This window comes from Actinia tenebrosa, unplaced genomic scaffold, assembly GCF_029948245.1.
Source record: "Actinia tenebrosa isolate PJP-AT-01 unplaced genomic scaffold, QUT_ActTen_1.0 PGA_scaffold6__47_contigs__length_16458017, whole genome shotgun sequence".
NCBI classification, from domain to species: Eukaryota; Metazoa; Cnidaria; class Anthozoa; order Actiniaria; family Actiniidae; genus Actinia; species Actinia tenebrosa.
The window spans coordinates 1,047,818-1,065,548 of record NW_028292583.1 but is presented as its reverse complement, the minus strand read 5'-3'; the positions used below and the strand labels follow the sequence as shown (position 1 = coordinate 1,065,548).

General features: G+C 37.4%; 2 protein-coding genes across 2 annotated transcripts; both read left to right on the top strand.

Annotated features, from left to right (window-relative positions):
- Window positions 1–10,528: 10,528 nt before the first annotated feature.
- On the top strand, window positions 10,529–11,839 carry LOC116301835 (uncharacterized). The gene is made up of 2 exons (XM_031710974.1): window positions 10,529–10,755; window positions 11,024–11,839. The coding sequence occupies exons 1-2, from the start codon at window positions 10,641–10,643 to the stop codon at window positions 11,710–11,712; spliced, it is 804 nt and encodes a 267-aa protein (XP_031566834.1). The 5' UTR covers window positions 10,529–10,640; the 3' UTR covers window positions 11,713–11,839.
- A 595-nt stretch (window positions 11,840–12,434) lies between these two features.
- Window positions 12,435–17,731, top strand: LOC116301830 (putative acyl-CoA dehydrogenase 6). Its single transcript, XM_031710964.2, has 5 exons — window positions 12,435–12,923; window positions 13,752–13,961; window positions 15,163–15,474; window positions 15,869–16,030; window positions 16,788–17,731. The coding sequence occupies exons 1-5, from the start codon at window positions 12,563–12,565 to the stop codon at window positions 17,042–17,044; spliced, it is 1,302 nt and encodes a 433-aa protein (XP_031566824.1). The 5' UTR covers window positions 12,435–12,562; the 3' UTR covers window positions 17,045–17,731.

Below are 17,731 nucleotides of genomic sequence, written 5' to 3'. Positions count from 1 at the left end.
AAAAACTGACACCTTCCCAGCATGCAACTCACCATTGACGACGAACATAACCAGGGCATCATGGGAAATAATACCAACCACAGGCAGCCCAACCAGATGAAGATGATTAACTCCTTTTCTATCGACATGTATCGAGTAATTGATATGTTAAGATGATGTGAGAAAATAGATAGCGTTCTATTGCGTTTTTGATTTTTGAATTTTAAATTATTTTGTGCGAACTTTGGATCCACCATTTTTTTTCGGCAATTACTTTTTTAAGATGGCAATATTCAAACAAAGCAACTGCAACGTATCATCAATAAAAAATAACAGCATCCTCTAAAATATTTGCAACATTCAATTATATTTTATTTGATCCGTCTTAACAGTCTCAAACCCTAAAATTCTACAGTAAAATCGCTCAACCAGCGGTTTAAGAGCGACTGTCCACTAATATCGAGCAAGGTGCGGCAACAGTGAAAAATCGATTTTCTTTATTTTTGGTCCAGAGTTAGGTATTAGTGAGTAAGTAAACGTGGTGGGTTTTATTTCTTCAAAAAAAAAATTATCGCTGAGAAAAATCGAAAAACCGGTCCGTCGGATCTCGGGCTCAAGACGGCTAGAAATGAAAGCCATTTTAGGGGTGTCTTTAACGTTATCCTGTAAAGTCGCAACACATTTTTCAACCTTTTAAAATTGAGATATTCGTTCTTCAACTATTCTTGAACATTTTCAAGCAATTTTAGGCTCATGGGTTAATTATTTATTTTTTTAGAGGTCCGTCAAACTCGCTATAATTTCCGTCTTCAACAACTTCGCTCCGGCACACAATTTCAAAAAATACATTCTACATGTGGTATAATTCAGAATCTTTCAAAACTTCGGATTCTAAGCAAATTAATATGGATCTTAAAAGTTCCATCAAAATTAGTTTGGGGAAATTTCCACAGCGGTCCAAACAAGCGATTGAATAATGCTGGTTTTTAGAAGAATCCGCCCCGTGACTTGAAAACATCGTGTTTGGAGCCTTTGAAATTAGGGCAAAAATCAGTCTATAATTTTGCTAAAACGGACAGGTTTTAATTTCCAACGACTTTCTAAGTGTTTCTTTGAGTGAACTTCAAAATATCAAAGCTTAAGAATCGAGATTTCCTTTTATTTACTTTGAGTGAGAACTACCCAGTTTCTAATTAGCATAGTGCTTTCAACGAGTAGATTTCAAAATATGTTTTTTGATCTGAAAACACTCCTACAATTCGACTAATTTCAAAGCAATATTACAGAAAGACGCTTCCTACTTGCTTTACATGTTTTCTTGCTGGTTCTAAACAGTTTTACTTCCATTTTTAGAAACTGAGTTGTAATACGTTATCGGAACTTGGGATCAGTACTATTGATTGCGTGACCTATCGTCCCGTGGGGGGAAGGAGTAGGTGTGAAAAGCTAAATATAGGCCTACATATTTTTTGCTGGTTTTCATGGTTGGCCGGTGTTTTCATAGTTGGCCGGTGTTTTCTTGGTTCGCCGGTGTTTTCTTGGTTGGGCGGTCTTAACTTTCTTGTTGGCCGACCAAGAAAACCAGCAACTCCATTTTGAGTTCTACATATAAAATTAAACCAAATCGGTGCGGTTTTCCTCGTTTCTAATTCATTCCATCCAAAGAGAGTAATAAATAGTAACTGCCGAATATTCTGCCATTAAACCTGACATTCGCTGTTTGCATAAAGGGCTATAATCTTGTTTGTATATGGCTTCTCATTGCGCTTGAACTGAACATCTGTGGTGTCAATACCAAAATGGTGGCATATTTGCTTCAACATTGCGATGGCTAAAGTCTCCAGTGTTGACTTTGATGCCAAATCACAATTGTAATATGTTGGAAGACCAGTGGGTGCTTTACGGACGGCTTTACGAATTCTTCAATCTCAAGTACTGATGAATGGCGTTTTCCAGTTCGTCAGGGGTATAATCATCGACATCGTCCTTTGGATCTGGACTTGGAAGCTTCTTCTTTTTAGCTACGCGTGGTGATGCTTGCTTGTCAAGAATTCGTCGCTGTTGAACAGTCCATTGCCGTTGATGTGCTTTGCTGTCATCATGGCTCTAGCAACTGACAAGTCTTTCTGCTTTTGGAAGAATCTTTTTTTACCTTCTAGTGAAGATCTTAGGGGCCATCCCATTGGCAAGGTTTCTTTCTTGTTTTGTGCTGTCGTTCTTCTGTATACTGGCATCTAAATGGGGGATCCCAATGAACTGTCCTTCCAATTTTTCTGCGTAACAGTGTCGCAAAAATGGTCTCCCGCTCAAAGCAAAATGGTGTTTTCCACAATCTAGATACTGTTCAAGATAAGAATGTCTCCAGAACATCATCGTACACCCTTCTTCAGGACAGGTAAACAGTGCACTTGGCTCTCTAGCTTCTGTCGTTATTACTGATTCAACGGATTTGGGAGTTTTAGATTTGATCTGTGTAAATTGACTATCACTGGTTTCAATCAACGTCAGGGATGGTATCTGTGACTCGGTAGGTAGTTGTAGATCTTTGGATGATAGAAGTTTACCTGGTCCAATTCAGTATGCCTTCCAGATACGAATCCCATCTTCACTATACTCTACTTTACATAGATGAGAATATGTGGACCACGTAGCGCTTATGAAATACATGAAGATATAGAAATAAAGATAAGTTATAGTGCTTGCGAACGAGGTTATTCCGGGCGAAAGCCCTTGGAATTAAATTCGGAAAAATTAATTTCCGACCTCGCTGGGAATCGAACCCACATATTTGACTGACACCATCCAGTTTCAATATTGGCATATCTGGGACGACGGGGGGTCCAGAGAGGGTGACGCCCACAGCAGGAATTCCGTCTGACGATAAGATGTTTTTTATATGCTCAGGAGAAATGTTATCATTGCCTTCATTGAGATGGATTCTTATATGGGACTTGATGGTAGCAGCCTTTCTATTACAGGCTCCCTATCCTCCCTGTCGATCTGAGAAGTCCATGCGCTTGATTGCAACACCATGGCAACGGCCTAATAATGATTTTGCATAAAAAATGCTCGGACCGTTGCGATTGCATCCAGGGCGTAGTCCTGACGGCTGGTAAGAAACTTAGCATAGTTTGGGCATGATGACCATAAGCCTTTCAATGACATCTGACATGATAGCTAGAATGACAACGTATTCCCGACTGCATGACTCAAAGATGTGACCATCTAATTGACCATCTTTGCCTCGTTTAGCCAGGTATTTTTGAGCACATCATGACAAGTAGGAATTGACAATTTCAGTAATTTTTTCTTAATATTCCCCATTCTTGGGTTTATTATTTGCCATGTAATTCAAGATGCAAGATCTTCAAATTAGAAATTAGCCTCAGGTATCAGCAAGATAGCCAAGTGCTTTTTTTTCCCCCTTCTTTTCTTATTATATAGTCTCATATACACCTGGTTGCGGGAGGGTCGTCGTGTGGGAGAGGGTAGGGGGTGGGTGGGGGGTTGGAGGGGGTATTGATGGTTTGGCGGGGAGGGGATTTGATATGTATATATATTTTACTATTATTCATAATATTATTCTATCTTGTATATATTTTAACGAGGGCCACCTGAAAATTATCATTTATGGTAACGGTGTTGCCCTGTCTAATAAAGTTGTTATTGTCATTATTATTATTATTATTATTATTATTATTATTATTATCATTATTATTATTATTAAGTAACTAAAATGCTATGGTACATTTTCGTTCAATATATTTGTCAGGCCAACAACTTCGTAGTCAGTTTGTTATTGCTTCCCAAATCGAATCAAAACCTGTAAGCCCGCTATATTTAGCTTTTCACACCTACTCCTTCCCCCCACGGGACGATAGGTCACGCAATCAATAGTACTGATCCCAAGTTCCGATAACGTATTACAACTCAGTTTCTAAAAATGGAAGTAAAACTGTTTAGAACCAGCAAGAAAACATGTAAAGCAAGTAGGAAGCGTCTTTCTGTAATATTGCTTTGAAATTAGTCGAATTGTAGGAGTGTTTTCAGATCAAAAAACATATTTTGAAATCTACTCGTTGAAAGCACTATGCTAATTAGAAACTGGGTAGTTCTCACTCAAAGTAAATAAAAGGAAATCTCGATTCTTAAGCTTTGATATTTTGAAGTTCACTCAAAGAAACACTTAGAAAGTCGTTGGAAATTAAAACCTGTCCGTTTTAGCAAAATTATAGACTGATTTTTGCCCTAATTTCAAAGGCTCCAAACACGATGTTTTCAAGTCACGGGGCGGATTCTTCTAAAAACCAGCATTATTCAATCGCTTGTTTGGACCGCTGTGGAAATTTCCCCAAACTAATTTTGATGGAACTTTTAAGATCCATATTAATTTGCTTAGAATCCGAAGTTTTGAAAGATTCTGAATTATACCACATGTAGAATGTATTTTTTGAAATTGTGTGCCGGAGCGAAGTTGTTGAAGACGGAAATTATAGCGAGTTTGACGGACCTCTAAAAAAATAAATAATTAACCCATGAGCCTAAAATTGCTTGAAAATGTTCAAGAATAGTTGAAGAACGAATATCTCAATTTTAAAAGGTTGAAAAATGTGTTGCGACTTTACAGGATAACGTTAAAGACACCCCTAAAATGGCTTTCATTTCTAGCCGTCTTGAGCCCGAGATCCGACGGACCGGTTTTTCGATTTTTCTCAGCGATAATTTTTTTTTTGAAGAAATAAAACCCACCACGTTTACTTACTCACTAATACCTAACTCTGGACCAAAAATAAAGAAAATCGATTTTTTACTGTTGCCGCCGATTCTTTATTTGGCTCGATATTAGTGGACAGTCGCTCTTAAACTGATCTGCGCATAATCTTTACGCAGACGCTCGCAAGCGCAAAATTGAGCACTCGAGTGTTACTCGTCAGCGTCAGAGCTGGGGATCTTTGAAGTCAAAAACTAGAGGAAAAGTTTTCACCTCAGTTTCCATGACCGACCATACCTATGGATGACAAGTAAGTTGTGAATCTACTGAAGTCTTTTCAAAATTTAACGAATATCTTTAACCCGTGGTATCTCTGGTCGGTTTTTCCCATTCATTAAAAATTAACTTCTAAATTCCACATTCAATGTTTAATTGAGCTTTGATTGCATGCTATCTCTGTCGTAATTTATGCTTGCTCTGTTTATGTGATATGAGAAGAAGTGAAAATAAGATTTATTTTAGTTTGATTTGTTTGATTTTATTCATTTTAGTTTCTACTCGAACAAGCGGTGAATCCTAAATCTACTAAACTCGATTGTAGCTGTAGTAAATAGTGTAGTCAGTGAAGCAAAATACTATGCCACGCTACTAACAATACTTTTAATATTGAGATTAGTCTTATAAATACATAGACTATTCTTAAGCTTGTCAATTAATAGCTTTAAAATGACATTTTTCAGTACGTATCCCTGGAGAGAGAGACGGCATGCTACCGTAAAATCCTGGTTATAAGCCTATTGAACAAATCTATTTTTTCTCACGTTTATGGCGTCGATGACACTTGAAAAACAATACATGAAATAACCCGTTTTGTCTTTATCCCACGTTCTTGTTCTTTCCGTTCATAACTCTCCCAAGAGACCATGTTCTCAAGATCCCCCTGAGTATTAGCCCACCCGGTTATAAACCCATGAAAAAAACGTTAACGACTGATTGCAGGGCAAGACAGTTTGCAGGGCTTTGGCAGGATTTTACGGTACTTTGACCCGTGTTGCGATTCCATTTGTTATAGAATCCTAAAGAATTTTGCATGACATGTAACTACTAGTTATTTTACTCTTAAAAAGTTAACTTTTTCTCTGCTAGACTACCAGTTCTCAAAGGCATCCCCCGCGAAATACTATATATGTGAAAAGCAGAAAAACCTCATTATAAAACATTACTTTGGAGCTATCTTTTCGAGCTCTTTTACGAGTTACACAAGGTAATAAATCGGCTAACAATATCCTGGTATTAAATGTAGTGAGGCCAAAGGTTATTTTATCAAGTGGTCTGGAAGAACTGTGAGACAATAGTCGATGTAAAAATAGAATGAGATGGTCTTGTCATCGTGATACAGTGGTGCTTCTAACAAGCCTTCTAACGAGCCGATCATTTTTACCGCCAAATCAAGGTGACCTAAAAAGACAAACAAAAATTTTAGTCTGGACGAGAAGAGGTCAGCTCCGCGACATATATATAATGATTAGCTGAATATCAAAATGGCGCAAAGGATGGCTGCTTTGGTTCCGCGTATGTTGCATACCAAAACTGAAATGCACTATGGGCGTTGTGAATGTAATCAGCGAAAGGTCACAACGATGTGGGACTTTCCCAAACTTTGTCTGCATGCGCGTTTTTCTGATATACATGTTATGTCTGCTTAAATTCCTTACATATAAATATGATACTGTTGCGGGCTTGGTATATCATCATCGCGCGTTTTGTCAAGTTGAAGCAATGATAAACGCAGGAGCTACGAAATAATTTGCTGTTCCCACACGCTCATGTCCCCCTTTACATACCTCACCGCATTGGATATTTCTCTTGGACTGTTCGAACCGAGTCGGATCAGCGTATAATCAGTTCACGTTGTTGTTGCGCGCCTTCACTATCAAGGGGATCAGGGCAGCTGGTGGTGGGGCTTTGATCAGAAACGGATGCGTTAGAAGCATATACGAGTGCCATCGATGTTTCTGGCGAAGCTTAAGAGTATTGCTTATGAATTCAACTGCTTCTTGTGAATAAGAGTTTTGATTGGTTAATAGCCTGATCCCCTGAGACGCATTTCTTTTCATTGCCCGATCGTAGCTTAGACTGCAATGCGGTACAGTGCCTTGTAGTAGTTCAATTAGGCTTATACCCGTCGCCCATACGTCAACCTATCACAGATAAAAAGTACAATTATATGTATTTAGTGTTGAGAACTTTCTGTTAGTACTCCAAGAAATTAAATAGTCTTCCGCAAGAGTAAGCTGCAGGTCATAATTAAGTGAACATAACTAAAGGTTTTATTATTCACTGGGATATTGTGAATATAAGGATAAAGCCGAGTGCTATCTTGTCAACAAAAATCTTGAAAGTGAGCATTTTGATCAATATCATTAACATTGTGAAAATACATTAGTTTTTTTTCTTATATTATTGCGTAAAATACGACGCTTGATTTGTTGGTTCACGAGATCCCAGTTTAAAGTTACTTTTACTCCATAAGGCTTGCGGGAAACGAGTTCAGGCGCCATGTAATGAGGTGTGCCTTGCCGTAAGTGTTTGTATTTGCGTAGATCTTCCTCCTTCATGCTTAACCCAAAGTCCGTGATCTTTATTTGTCCAGATAAAGTGTAAAGGATGTTGGGACATTTTATATCACCATGAAGAATTTGTAAACTGTGGATATATTCCAAGCCACTGAAAATTTGTTTGGCGATACAGGAAATGTCGTTTTCTGTAACTGCTTTTGTGCGAGCTAGTCGATAAATGGGACCACCGCTAATGTATTCCAGTACAAGATTAAAGTTTTCGCCCTCAGGATAATAGTTCTCCATTTTTACTATGTTCAGATGGCTCAATTGTTTGTGTATGTTTGCTTCTCTTGGTACTAGGTTTTCGGAAAATCGTTTGACTTTCTTAGATTGAATTTCTTTGATGGCTACGATTTTGTTAGTTGTCCAGTCTAGGGCTTTATATACTTTGCCAAATCCACCTTTTCCTATTTCAACTTTGTTGGTAAATCGGTGAGGTAGTGGTACATGCCCTTGAACCAAAGTCTGAAAACATCAAACCACACCGTCAAAATGCAAACTAGTTTTAAAATAAAGCATCCTAGGTTTATGAGGTTAATAATACGTTTGGAGCAAAACCCATTTTCAGAACATCGGTAACTCGCGTGAACATATCACATAACTATTAGGTTTTTAGTTTTCTACAGCGTTAGGTTGGAGATGGGACAGGGTCCCCTTGCCCTCCTGGTTACGCCCCTGTAACGATCCTTATACCTTGTAAACACTTTAAAAATTAAAGTACTGTAAGATGTACTCAATCTGTTGTATATCATGTACTCACCGACAGATCTCGTACAGCTTTATTAGATGTAGAATAGGATATATTATTGGCTTTGTCCTTTTGGGAACAATCCATTGCCTCATCAACCTGTTTGGACTGTTTCGATCCCACGGATGTTTGGCGGAGAGACAGGCTTGTAGGCAAAGAGGTGGTAGCCTTGATAAGTAATAAGTCTTTTCCAGCATGACTTTTCTTTTCAGTTTTCGCACGGCTACTTCTGCTGTAAAAAGTAGAGTAAATTGTTAACCACATGAAACTTTATTTAATTTTCACTTTAATTACTTTTTTCAGATTATAAAAGTTTTTTGTTTTTGCCATTGCACAGAATACAACGAAACTGAACAGTGTTCAACATCAACAGGGTTGATAGAACCTGTCATGTTTGGCCAACACTTTATTTAACACTGAAATGATTTTCCTTTGCTTTTATGAATTGATTGTGGCTCAGTTGTTTATGTACGGAATACTAAGGGGACAGATGGAGCTTGTTCTATTTATTAATGCTAGCATCCAGTCCTTAGTAAATATCTGGTCCACCTAAAGTCTCCTAAACGTATACCCTACTACCATGTAAAGCCAATAACATGATACTCTACTCCGACTATCGATACTTATGTCGAAAGACTATTGCTAATGGACTACTTCTTCGACGATACGGCGTCCACGAGGCAAAACGAAACAAAGATGACAGAAAATATATAGATCGTCGTGTTTGTCTTTCCGTTTATGGGTAAAGGTGATCGATATGTGCCGCCTTAATTCGTTTCTTTTGTATTCTCTTGTGAACAACATTACTGTAACAAAGCTTTAGTTGCCCCCATGGACGATCCATAATGCCTTGCGATTCAAGATGGCCGCCGCATCGTGGAAGTATTCCATTATCATAACTTAATGCAAACGTAAGTCAGGTGTAATACTTACCGTTTAATCCAATACATTGCAATGATGACAAATAGAATCATACAGGGTAGAAGTGCAAGCACAGGCGAAAACGATCGTTGAGGAACCACCCTCAGTGATAAAGCGGTACAGTTATTTACCGTGTTAATATTTTTTAACACAGGGGGAGGAGAATACAATCTACAGACTTTGGTACCTGTGTTTTAAAAAGAAAAGTTACAGGTTTTAAAAAAGCAAAGAACTATATGCTATTATAAGCCTTGGAAAGCGCATGCACAGCCTTTAAAATAGTATCGCATGCCTATGTTCATAGAAAGCTATAATTACTACCTTCTCTTGATGACATTGAATCAAACATCGTTGATTTTCTATGTATTTGGAAGTTTGAAAAAACATTTTTGAGCTTTAGTTGTGGTTCTTGATCTACCTTCTTTTTAGAAAAAGAGTGACCTGTAACAAAAACAAAAAGCTTGATTAATTTAACGGAGGTCGAAAAAATCAAATTAAAAAGCTGCCAGGAATAATTCTAACCTTTTAGAATAACTGCTATTTCTGTTGAATTATTTGTTTGCTGTGAAGCTGTAATAAGATTGGATCCTGTGGTAAAGAGAAAACGGAATTCGGTTTTAGCAGCAGCTGACTTCCAACTGTCTCTTCCAACTGAATACAAATATTTTCTCACCCAACGTACCATTTCTCTGGAATGCAATCCGGTCGAACCGTAAAAGATCATAATCTGGAAAATAAAACTTGACAACAATCAGGCCCGTGAATCCGGAAACAAAAATAGCCGATAAAATAAGGAAGATCATTTTTTTTCGATTAGCGCTTCCAAATGCAAGTTATCGTATTTGATTTCTTTGTAATTAGAAACAATTATATTGTGACGTATTCGATAATTGCGTGATGTCATAGATGATCACGAAATGTAGGGAAACGACAAAAATGATATGAATGACGTTTATGATCGATAGACGAAATAAAAAGTACTGCAAAACTTACAGAAATATTTGAAACAAATGACCATTTATGTAACATGTATTTATTAATATCAAAGATCCATGATATATTACACGAGATTTAGTGCGCGCGAGCCTGTGTGCGTGTAGACTCGGACCCAGATTCTTCCTGCTTGTTGTCGTCAGAGCCTTGTAAGACAATCTTATCAGCGCCAGCCCGCTGATCAAAAAGCTGAAGACTCGGGGTTAGATTGATATTGAACTGAAATATTTAAAAAATAAAGCTAAAGTAAAATTTTGAATTAATATGAAAAAAATATTGATGATGTTGTGAGTCCGAAGGTGCGAATCTCCAAAGAAGGTCTGTTACGTTTGTGTATTCATTTTTATAGAAAATAATAATTTGAACAAAATAATGGCAAAATCAAAATAGTGAGTAGACATTGCTCAATTTGGGTTTCTTAATCCAACCCCTAGCTTCCTATGGTCCCCACTTCTCCGTTCCCAGTCAACCTCAATGATCCGCACTCTCGAATTGGGCTACCTTTGTAGTTGGTACCAGGATTGGCCGTGAATAATATTACATGATTTAGAAAATGGCGGATGAAAGGGAAGAAAATATAAGTCAAACTCGAACTGATTTAGTCCAGTAAAATACATTTATTTAGATAATAATAACAAGGATCTTCTTTACAAAGTCTTTAACACTGATGAAGAACTACTGTTTCTTGCATATTTCTATATTTTTTGCACTTTTAGTTCAAAGCAAATTTGATTCTTGTGTTTTGTATAATCCGTTCTCATGGAATCCGTTTAAAGACCAAGGTACGTTACGAAAATAGAATATTTTTGGTCCATTCATTCACATTTTGATATCAAAGTTTTAAAATTTAGCCACTCTTTTTAATATTTTAAGTAATCATTTTTGCTATTTTTAAGATTTCATTCGTTCACTCGTTCATTTGTTCATTTGTTCATTCATTCATTCATTCGTTCACCTTAATTATCCATTTCTTGATTCACCGATTTTCATAGATGTCCTTGATTTTTACTAATATATAGTTTATTATTTTTTTGTAAATTACATTTTCAGATAAATTCTGTCTATTATCCAAGGAGAATTTGAAACCAAAGTACATTGAATTATCCAAATTTCCTAAAATTCACCTGTATAAAAGCTGCATATCAGAAAAGCAAAGAAAAGAGCTATTAAGCCTTGCAGCTCAAAGACTTTCATCTGAAACAGACAGTGGCTTTTCATCCTCATTGTATCTAAGAGATACAGGTGATGCAGAATTACCAATTTTAAAAGAAATTGCAAAATTAGCTGGAAACTTATCTGGACTACCATGGAATAATGCAGAACCTATTTCATTGACCAAGTATACATTGAAGCAAAACTATGGTCTTCACTACGATTCAGGTTTCTTAATGAATGGCAAAAGGACCAACAGAAAAGCAACAGTTTTGCTGTATTTGAATAATGTTAAAAAAGGAGGAGAAACAGTATTTCCATTTGCCACAAATCAAACAGATTCTATAGAACATAACCAGGTGGAAAGGAAACCTATTCAAGAAGTGTGTGCAAGTGAAAGAGGAGTAAAGATACCTCCAGTACTTGGCTCATGTGTTGTATTCTATAGTCATTTAGATGAGGCATCTCAAGTAGATCCCTTGTCATTACATGGTTCCTGTCCAGTTCTCTCTGGTGAAAAGTGGATTGCACAAATGTGGGTTCGTGGAAAAATAGAAAATGAGAAGGATACTTTCTGGAAAGATTAATTAATCAATTTTAATTGTAATATTTATTGAAATAAATAATTTTTGATAGCTAGGGGCAGAATGCATGTTGGAAGTTGAACATGTTTCTCACAAAGTTTACGAAAAATAAAAAAATAAAAATTTTTACTTAAAGTTCAATAAAATTACAAATTAATTAGAAATTATGATCAATATTAAATGCTACATCTAATTGGATTTACCACTTTGTATATAGTGGACGGAAAAACAAATGGGTTTTGCAAGGCTATCGATAGATAGGATTAGGATTTAGAAGTTGATTTTTGTGGAGGGAGTAAAAACTGAAGAACCTAGATGGAGAAAAAACTCTTGAAGCTACAGAATAGAACCAACAAACAATCCAGCTACATATACTCATATACAACACCAAGCCTGGTGGGACTCAAACCTGGGTTGTCTCTCTTTCTTTTTTTTTTTTTTTGGAAAATTCGAAATTTTACGAAGATTGGATAGGTGGAATGCTATGGCCTTTTGTCACCCCCCCTCCCCCCTACCCCTTGTCCAAAAATCATGCTACCAAGTACTTATTGTAGTAAGGGCCTTTTCCAACAAACTAAAGAATAACTGGGAAATGCCACTTGTGGTTTGAAATAGAAAAACTTGATTTTGGCAAAAAATAACAATTTCTTTGTTTCCCCCATTCTATTTGTCTCTTAAGCCTGATTTTGTATCATTCTCTTTGTTCAGCAGAAAAACCGTTCGTGAATGTAGCTGATTTTGCTCGTGCCCAGATGCTATTACCTACCCGACCCACCCGACCCTCAACGCAGATAGATGATTGAAACCACAGGGTACCCAAATGCATTGAAACAACAGGTCGGCCAAATCCAAGATGGCTTCCAGTCGACTGTTATCAAGTCAGGGTGCTCGAAGAAGTTTTCGTGTACTTTTACGGCCTCTCTCTACAAAATCCTCAACTAAAACGGTTGTAAAACTTCGCCCTGATCCCTATGATTACGCACATGAATCAATATACACTGCTGAACACGCTGAGTTAAGAGAAGCCTTCGGAAAGTTTATCGATAAAGAAATTAACCCGTTTGTAGATGAATGGGAAAAGGCCAAAATGTTCCCTGCTCACAAACTATTCAAGAAACTTGGTACTGCTGGTTATCTGGGGGTTAATAAACCAGTAGAGTGTGGTGGGCAAGGATTGGACTATTCTTACAGCGTTGCTATTATAGAAGAACTAGGTACGCCAAAACTAGTACGACAAATATGTTATGCAATGACTTACTAGTACTTTTACTTACTAGTATACGATGTACTAGTTTTTCATATATTCTTTTTTCCTTATGAGCAAATTAGGACCGTTGAGGACCTTCGAATTCTTGGAGGGGGGAGGGGGGGGAGGCGGGGAGGGGGGAGGGGGGGAGGCGGGGAGGGGGGAGGGGGGGGAGGCGGGGAGGGGGGAGGGGGGGGGAGGCGGGGAGGGGGGAGGGGGGAGGGGGCGGGGGACGGAAAATAAATGCACTAGCCCATTGTTGATGTCATTTTTAAATGTGTCCCACTCCCTAAATTATTCTCATTTTCCTTTCTCAATATCACTCTTGACTTTATAATGATCACAATGCTAGGTCAATCTACGATAACTGATCTTACTTACTCTTGATAAGTTATACACCGTAGTGAAAATAGGAACTGACGTTTCGGACGTTAGTCCTTCGTCGGAGTCAATAGGAAGTAAGAGTGAGAGAGATGTTTATATAGTAGAGGAGATAGAGTAAGATCAGATTAAATTGCCCCAGTAGAATAACACTAAACCATAACGCTCCATGTGAATAGTTCTGTTTACAATTCCCTTCAGTGACCATGAATAAATAATAAAGCATGATAAACTATAGTTTTGCTATGCGCTGCAACTCCAACCTCCACTTGGAACTTTTATTTATGGTCACTGAATGGAACTGTAAAAAGGAGTATTAAATAGGATCCACAGTTGAATCACGAACAAGGAACAGCGATTGTATTAGTATCATTCCATGCAATATGTTCTTTTCTTGTGGCTTTATTCTTAACAGGAAGAATAAAATGTGGTGGTGTCCCCATGGCCATAGGGGTTCAAGCAGATATGACTACACCTGCTTTAATCAAGTTTGGAAGTGAAGAATTACGACAACAGTTTCTTCGTCCTACCATAGAAGGTGATTTAGTGGCTTGCCTTGGGGTGAGTGAGACAGGAGCAGGATCAGATGTGGCTAGCATTAAAACTACTGCTGTCAAAGATGGAGGTTAGCTAAACATCTTGATAAATCGATATTGCATGTATGTACTGCGAAGTTAGGCTTTGGCCAAATGCCGAATTTCCCATGAGCCACACACTCACGTTTATAATGTATGGTTCATTTACTTTGGCCTTCAAGCCAAGCCATTCAGTAGGGCATAATGTTAAAGCAGTGTGCGACAAACGCAGACTGCAAATTGCAGACCAGAAAAAATATAAAAAATAACTGTAGAAAAAACACTCGAACAACCTATTAAAACAACAAAACAGTGAGGCAAAACATAAATATAGTAAAAATACTGACAATAATGATGAATACACTTACACGCTCCAAGTTACACTAACGTACGTAACTCTAAAATCATTTACTGTCCAAACTGTTTTGTCATAGTGTGTTCAATCGTTTAATCATTTGATACTTTTTATCGAGACCAAAAAAAATAAACAATTTTTTGGGGTGAATTACTGAACAGCGAATGGATGAAAGTCTTGAAGAGTACTTGGTTTGGTTCCATGAGGCCAAACTTAATTAACAGCGGCTGCTTCTAGTTCTGCACCGAAAAATACAGGGAAAAAGCTATGCCAGCAAAAGTGTGATTGTACCAATAGAAAGGAAGCTTTATCGAGAAATGATGGTACATACTTGGAAAGAAGATCCAACATAAGAGCAAAACATAACGATGATACAATGACCAGATGTTGTGCTTACAACAAGGGAGTACCGTAGCTGGTTCGATAAGAACACATACATATAAGCAATTAGAAGCTACCTATTATCACTTGAACCTGGTATGTGTGCTAACGAGGAATCCTGCATGGTTTTGAACCCTCTCAGCATCTTCAAATTTCAGACTATGGTGTACAAAGGTTGCGCAGGAAAGCATTTTTTAAAATTAGTTCCTTACGAATTGATTTGCTTTAAGAAGTCTTGTTTTGAAATAAGCTTGGAGCGTGTGAGTGTTTTCATCATTATTGTCGGTATTTTTACTATATTTATGTTTTGTCTCACTGTTTTTTTTTTAATAGGTTCGAGTATTTTTTCTACAGTTATTTTCGATATTTTTTTCTGGTCTGCAGTCTGCATCCAGCATCAGGCTATTGAATATATAATAACCAACAGTGGTCCTGGATTCATTTTAGTTGTTTTATTGTATAATTTTCACCTCTTTTATTGAAAATAGACTATTTTCTTTGCATATTTTTTTAAGATGATTATGTTATCAATGGAGGTAAAATGTGGACAACAAATGGTGTTCAAGCAGACTGGATGTGTTTATTAGCCAATACAAGTGAAGGTCACCCACACTACAATAAATCTTTAATATGTTTACCATTAAACCTACCTGGGGTACAAAGAGCCCGTGCTATTGATAAACTTGGTATGCATTGCTCTGATACAGCTGAGTTCTACTTCGATCAAGTCAGGGTTCCTCAGTCATACAGGATTGGTGAGGAAGGGAAGGGATTTATCTATCAGATGTTGCAGTTTGTTGAAGAAAGAGTGTTTGCTGGAGCTTCAGGTGAGTAAATTTGTGATGTGTGTGGTACTGTATGGTAGCAAAAAATAGACATTCACAACTACAAGGTGAAGTTTGATTGACATTTTACTGATGGCATAATAATGGGGGAAAACAATGGAATTAACAGTGGATCCATAGAGTAGCTTTTCTTCCATTGGATTCCAATAGGAATTTAGAAGTTGATTTTTGTGGAGGGAGGAAAACCGGAGAAAATCTTATAGCACAGGCAACCGACAATCAACTCTACTCAAATGACACTGAGCTCAGCAGATCGACTTTTAGCTCTCTCACCGCTATAACACCCGTGATTCACAAGAAGCACATACTTACAAGTCTAGTACAAAATTCTGTACCCTTGAGACAATAAGCTAATATTTTAATTATTGTTTTGCAGTTTTACTTTCAATGGAGAGGCTAATATCAGATACAGCAGAGTACTGCCGAAACAGATCAGCATTTGGGAAATCCATTCTGGACAACCAATATGTGCATTTTAGATTAGCTGAGCTGCAAACAGAAGTGGAAATGCTGAGATCCCTGGTATACAGGACATCTTGTGAGTACATATGAAGTATGTTTATTCTTTGTTTTCTTTAATAATTGCTTCCTTGTTTTCTTCTGGAGTGTGCTAAAGTAATATTATAAAACTATCCAATCATAAAATCATATGTAACAGGTTGTAAACATCTTAAACATTAATGAGTTAAACAACTAAATTAATATCCATTACATTTCCATGGTTTGGTGTGTGTCATTGAATTGGACATGTCTGTGTAAAGGCAAAGACCAATATCATTAACACCAAATTTATTTTTAAATGCTTCTAAAATATCTGACAAACTCTAATATACATACTCAAAACTCAGTTGACCTGTCGGTCAAACTTAGTAACAGAGGTCACTGTCTGACTGTCTGTCTGTCTTATTGTCCAGTGATTCTGGCTTGGCATTTCTGGTTGAGACCTCATCCAGAATCTAAGGCCATGAGAAAAAGCATTTGTGGTAATCTTGGTTTATCCCAAGTTTCAGGCCAAGAAAGTGTCTTCTAAAAGACTTTTCAAGTTTTTTAAAAAAAATCCTCATTTTACAATAATTTTCTCAGAGAGTTTTTATAAAACTCAAAGTTGGTATTGCCGAAATATGGACATTGTCTGCACTGGAAATACTAAGAAGCACTACACAACACCTGCAAATTCCACCACATCTTCAGGTTATTTCAATGGTACTACCACCATGTTCTGGACACAATTATGTGCACAAAACTTGCGGCTGTTTTTTATCATGGCGATCCTTGAAACAAGATTTTTCTTTCAGATCTTCACATGAGGGGAATAGATGCTAACCTGTTCGCTTCTATGTTAAAGTTGAAAGCAGGTCGTTTGGTGCGTGAAGTGACGGACTCTTGCCTTCAGTTCTGGGGTGGAATGGGGTTTACTAGTGATGTTGAAGTCAGCAGAGCCTATAGAGATAATAGATTATTATCGATAGGGGGCGGAGCTGATGAGGTCATGTTGTCAATCATCTGTAAAGAGATGAATTTGCTTCCTGAGGAGAAGTCAAACAAGAAATAGGAAGTGTATAGGAAGTTGTCTGTCGTGTAATAAACGAGCACACAAGGCACCAAAAACACTGATTTAGATGAGGAAGAGCTCAGTGATATCGAGAAACAGGTTATATACATACATGAGTCAGTTCTATTGTCTAGTGCTTCGAATTATTTAACAAAAAGATTTCTTGGTATTGCAAAATGAATATTTTTATTTGTTTGCACAAAATTTTCCTTCTATTTGATAGCTGAAAGCTTGTGTAAAGTGATTTTTGTGATCTGTCCGATATGTCACTAAAGATTACTTAGAAAGCAAGTTTCATAACGATATTCACAGGATTTGTACTGTTGCACTGTTTAATTTGCATCATGGCCATGGCTTGTCATTTGTTGTCGTATGTCATTCACTTAATGATGGGTGTCCGATGATGTGTGATTTCTATTGTCTCTCTCCTGTAATTTTCATCATAGTGAATAGAGAGGGGTACCTAGTTTTAAACGCCGACCCGGTTTGTCATGCGTTGTTCATTGGATGTAATCGGTGTCACGTGCATTGTTTGGTTTAAGTACAGTCAGATTCATTCAATTCGTATGTCAATCCTGTAACAGTCATCGACCTCGCTTGTTTATTCTGTGGTAAGATGTCAAGAACGTCATAGTGTATTCACTAGTACGCCGGCCCGGTTAAAACGCATTAAAGTCATTTGGTTTA

Bases quoted from the DNA above. Each gene is read 5' to 3' on its own strand.
- LOC116301830 (XM_031710964.2), top strand. From the start codon at position 12,563: ATGGCTTCCAGTCGACTGTTATCAAGTCAGGGTGCTCGAAGAAGTTTT. The intron at 12,924-13,751 runs GTACGCCAAAAC...TATTCTTAACAG, and splicing joins TGCTATTATAGAAGAACTAG to GAAGAATAAAATGTGGTGGT. The intron at 15,475-15,868 runs GTGAGTAAATTT...ATTGTTTTGCAG, and splicing joins AGTGTTTGCTGGAGCTTCAG to TTTTACTTTCAATGGAGAGG.
- LOC116301835 (XM_031710974.1), top strand. From the start codon at position 10,641: ATGAAGAACTACTGTTTCTTGCATATTTCTATATTTTTTGCACTTTTA. The intron at 10,756-11,023 runs GTACGTTACGAA...TTACATTTTCAG, and splicing joins GAATCCGTTTAAAGACCAAG to ATAAATTCTGTCTATTATCC.